General features: G+C 34.4%; 1 protein-coding gene across 1 annotated transcript; it reads right to left on the bottom strand.

Annotated features, from left to right (window-relative positions):
* Positions 1 to 215: 215 nt before the first annotated feature.
* Positions 216 to 2,056, bottom strand: LOC110875187 (myb-like protein V). Its single transcript, XM_022123386.1, has 2 exons — positions 1,066 to 2,056; positions 216 to 964 (listed from the first exon to the last, which is right to left on the bottom strand). Exons 1-2 carry the CDS (start codon positions 2,054 to 2,056, stop codon positions 216 to 218), a joined length of 1,740 nt encoding a protein of 579 aa, XP_021979078.1.
* Positions 2,057 to 4,851: the final 2,795 nt, after the last annotated feature.

Raw genomic sequence — 4,851 nt, 5'->3', positions numbered from 1 at the left:
TTTCTTCAGCAAAGACTTGTTCTCAGATTCAACCTTCTTAACACGCATTTCAAGAATCTTCTCACGATCAGCCAACCTTTTATTTTCAATCAAAACATCATCCATTTTCTTCTCTAACTTTTTCACCTGTTCATCGTTTGCAAATCCGAAATCTCCAATATCTTCAAGATTTTCTGGAATGCGTGGACAAGACTTGTGACCAGAAGAACCAGGAGTTAATTGTACTTGTGATTGAGTGGGTGGTGGTGTTTTGAAAATTTCTTGAGATGTAAGGAAAGGTTGTTCATGTGGTGGTGAAACATATGAATATGTGGTGGAGATAGATGTGGTGGTGACCGGATAGGAGATGGTTGTCTTGGTGGTGATTGTTGTGGTGATTTTGGTGGTGATGGATGTGGTGATTTTGGTGTTGATGGTTCAGATGGTGGTGATGGTGGTTTACTGGGTTCTTGGGTAGGTTTCTTGTTCAGCAAGATCTTCAATGTCTTTTTCATCTTTGGAGTAACAACTCTCTTTCTTGCACCAGTTTTCTTTCTTCCACCAGAAGGAGGCGTTTGAGATTCTATTACTTCCTCAGGTGATGGAATATACACATCATCTTCTTTTTCCTCTCTTCTCCTTTTTCTCAGCTGCTTTTCTTTAGCAATCTCAGCTTGAATTCTCTTTTCACGCTCTATCTCATCAATTTCTTCATCAGATGAACTCGAAGAACTCTTATCACCTTTGTCAGCACCAACACCTTCATCAGCTACTTTCTCTGATTCTAATTCATAATCAATGTTTTTTAACACTTCATCCATATCAGAATCCTGATTTTCTTCAACATTTGCAACTGGTTCTTCTTCATCTGGTTCATCAATAAGCAGTGTTTTAGCAGCTTTCTTTTGACGCTTTTTGGGTTGAGAAGACGAACCCTCTTCTATTTGTACTTTAGGAGTAGCTTTCCTGCCCCTCTTCTTTTTCTCTTTTAAAAACCAATCATTTCGAGTTCTTTTGAATTCTTCAAGTATTTTTTATTCATCAGCATAACCAGCTTCTTTCATCTCTTCCTCATTCCTCCAGTACTGATGATTGGCTGGATCCTAGAAACATATGCCTGATTGTCCGAGCTAGACGAGCTTTGAGGTGACGGCTGTTCAGAAGCTTTGAAATTTGGCTCGTAGCTGACAAAAGGTGAAGGCTTGTTGTTGATTGGAGTACTCGACGAAGCACCTGATGTTGTGTCTGCACTAAACCCTGTTTGAATCTTCGGGCTCAGATTTGTAGTTGCTGGAGTGCTGCCTTTGTAATAAAGAGACACATCCTGTTGAACATTTACAGAGTTCATCTTTTTAATCTTTATCAGCTCTAACTCATGTGCTTCGATCTTTTCAATGAACGAACTAAGATTCAAATTCACAAAATCTGAATTGTTTTTCAACATCATCAAATAAGTACCCCACTCATCATATGGCAATGCATCGGCCAATTTATCGGTCCACTCCTCATTGGTCTTGGTTATTGCCAATCTCTTCATCTCCACTACTAAATGGCAATATCTTTCAATCAGTTGTTTTGTAGTTTCACCTTTCATACCAGTGAAGATGTCAAATTCTTTCTTTATCAAAGCCTTTTTGCTCTTGATCATGGACATGCTCCCTTGAAATTTTAATTGCAACGAATGCCACATAGATTGTGCATTATCCTCATGCTGCAACAACACCAAAATATCCTCTTTGATTGCCTGCTGGAGAATACTTTTCATCTTTTTCTCGGCTTTGAAGTCATCCTGTTCTGTTTGCGTCAAACTACCAATTCCCTTCTCCAAACCCAAAACATCTATCGGTGGAACATACTTCTTCTCAATCTTCATCCAGCATTCAAAGTGATTAGCTTGAACCCAGTTTTTAAATCTCCCAGACCATCCTGCATATTCATCAAGATTCATCAGCTTGGGTGGTTTTTGCTTTATTCCCAATTCATTCTCCATATTGACGTTCTGAACAATATTGGCAGGGTTCTGTGCTGTTGTCATTCCATTGCCCGCAAAGAAGTTATAAAAATCTTGATTTTCCATTTTTTAGAAATCAGATTACCGAAAAATGTTCAACTTTTGAAAAACTGGTCTCTTTAAGTGAAAACACTTTCTACACGAAATGAACTTCAAACGAAATGTCACGAACGAAATGGACTTTCACAACAAACCATAATTTCAAGCTGAATTAGGTGACTTTCAAGCGGAATCACCAACTCAAGCGGAATCAAGCTGAATTAGACCATCCTACACGAAGTGATCATTCAAGCGGAATCACCAACTCAAGCGGAATCAGGTGACTTTCAAGCGGAATCACTTATTTCGCTTGAAATTACTTCAATTTTCAAGCAGAATCAGATCTTTTCAAGTGGAATACCTTATTTCGCTTGAAATTACCACAAATTTTCAAGCGGAATCAAATTGTCTAGTTCAAGCGGAATAAGGTTTTCACTCCATTTTTATCAGTTTTAGGCCGAATTTTGATCTGATTCACTCAAGGGTTTGTTAAAACACAATTTTACACACTATATCCAAAACTCAGTCCATTTTGTCTGTTCAAACGTCTAAAAATCCAAAAAGGTGTAGACAAATGCACTGATTCACGTGTATTGGCTCATCACTGGCTCTGATACCAATTGTAGGATCGTTTTGACGATCGAGTGAGTCAATTCAGAGTCAATACACATTGTTTGTAAGGCGGAATCAAACAAACAGAGCTGAATCAGTAAGAATGGAGTAGAAAACAGAGAATATTACTTTAATACACGTTTCTCATTAATATTTCACTAGAAAATCCGGCAGCAGTTTGGTATACAACTTGTGATTCCGTGCCAAATGAGAAACACACACCACCTATATATAGGCATCAGATTCCACTTGAAATGACCACATGTCATTCAAGCGGAATTACAACATTTGATTTCGCTTGAAATGAACATATGTCATTTCAAGCGGAATTACATCTAATTCATATAAAATTACATTCTAGCCCCTGTAAACCGTATACAAACATGACCTAGACTAAGACGTAGGCTTTAGACATCGTGCACTAACATATTCTTATACTTAATTTTGTATAAATTTTTCCGAAATAATATCTTTAATAGAAATTCATCAATATATATTTCCAAAATATATATTTTAAGAAATATTACTTAGAAAAATTATTTATAATTTTCCCTCGGCAAAAAGATTTGTGTTTTCATATAAGTTCCCAAAATAATATATTTTCAAGTCTAACTTGGAAAATATATAAACTTATTTTTCTCCAAAAATAATATATTTCATGTTTATTTGAGAAAATATATATTTCTTCCAAAAATAATATATCTCTAATAATTCCAAGAAAAAATATATATATATTTTTACTTGCCCAATAATATATTTTCTCTTTGTCAAAAATAATATATACATTGTAATAATTGTAAAAATCATATTTTTGTTCTCTTGGTGTCCAAAATATTATTTACAAAAAATATACTTGTGAATCAATTTTACGGAATATTTTTGTGAGTTATATTCCTTTGTTCGGTTTCACCAATATTTTGTGTATTCTTTGTATATTTATTCCTTGGAATTTTGGTAATGTTTTGGATTGTAATTTTTGGTGTTTTGATGAGTTATATTATTTCAAGTCCTAAAATAATATAACTAATACACATAATATACAAATAATCACACACATGGTGACTTCTAAATATATATTTTTCTAAATACATATTTAGTCACTTTTATTTATAAAAACCAACCTCCAATATTTATAATTTTGTAACAAAATTTATAGCAAACTTTACATGAAAACCTTATGTTTAAAATTACACTTGTAAATATTTGTTTAGAAATATATTTCTAAGTGTTTAATTTTTAGAAAAAATTTGCTATAGTGTCCCCTAAAAATGGAGGTTTTCATACCTTGAAGACATATCATTTTCTTTTGTAAATCAACACAATCAATCATCAATCAACAATAACCAATCCACACTTACCAATTTTGCCAAAAACAAGCATAAACTACCACTCCATGAACTTGAAAATTTACAAAAATTTGTAGTAACTTACTAGTGTATTTAGTAAGCTTAGTTACCCTTTTGTAACACTCGGTCTTTTATTTCAAGGTTTAACATAAATTTTACCTAAAACAATCATGTAATTAAGATTACATAATCATTTGGAAATACGGGTTTATTAAAACTTTTATAAACCATAAGTTATTCTACATAACGTGATCGAAATCTTTGTTTAAAAATTTCAACGTAGCAAAGTGCGGAAGCGTGTATCATTATCGTGTTCGGTTCTTCATTGAACTTGATCGTCTTCCGGCATCCAAGGTGTACCTACATTTCATAAACATGAAATGCTTAGTCATACAAGGTTTTAAACGTGTCTAAACGGGTCCGAGAAACATTTGATAACAAAACAACAATTTCAACCTGACCTCCACCGTAAATTATGGTGGCACCGTAATTTACGGTGGCCACTGGTTTTACATGCCCCTACCGTAAACCAGTAGGGGGCTACCGTAAGACTTTCATCTCCACCGTAAATTACGGTGGCACCGTAATTTACGGTGGACTCTGCATCCAGCTTTTCCAATTTGCCGCAATTTTTGACCCATTCATGTTTTTATCAAATGAAACATGCTTGTTTGATCCTTATTCTCACGGTAATCAAAATTTCAATAATTTCCTATCATATTAGGTTCAAGTCACGGGTTCCTTACGTATCTTAAACCCATTTACGCTCCTATGCATGTTTTGACCCGTTAAGGGTGTTTATGCATATTTTGATCATGAACGCTCTCATTCGTTTCTAGTATTAACATACAACATTTCTTATCA

Source organism: Helianthus annuus, chromosome 7 (assembly GCF_002127325.2).
Source record: "Helianthus annuus cultivar XRQ/B chromosome 7, HanXRQr2.0-SUNRISE, whole genome shotgun sequence".
Classification (NCBI taxonomy): domain Eukaryota; kingdom Viridiplantae; phylum Streptophyta; class Magnoliopsida; order Asterales; family Asteraceae; genus Helianthus; species Helianthus annuus.
Note: the sequence above shows the minus strand (reverse complement) of the source record. Positions and strands in the feature narration are given on the sequence as shown.

What these genes read in the sequence shown, in the direction of transcription:
- LOC110875187 (XM_022123386.1), bottom strand. Translation starts at nt 2,056, where the DNA reads ATGGAAAATCAAGATTTTTATAACTTCTTTGCGGGCAATGGAATGACA. An exon ending in TAGGATCCAGCCAATCATCA is followed by an intron (nt 965 to 1,065) that starts GTACTGGAGGAA and finishes GGTTTTTAAAAG; the next exon opens with AGAAAAAGAAGAGGGGCAGG.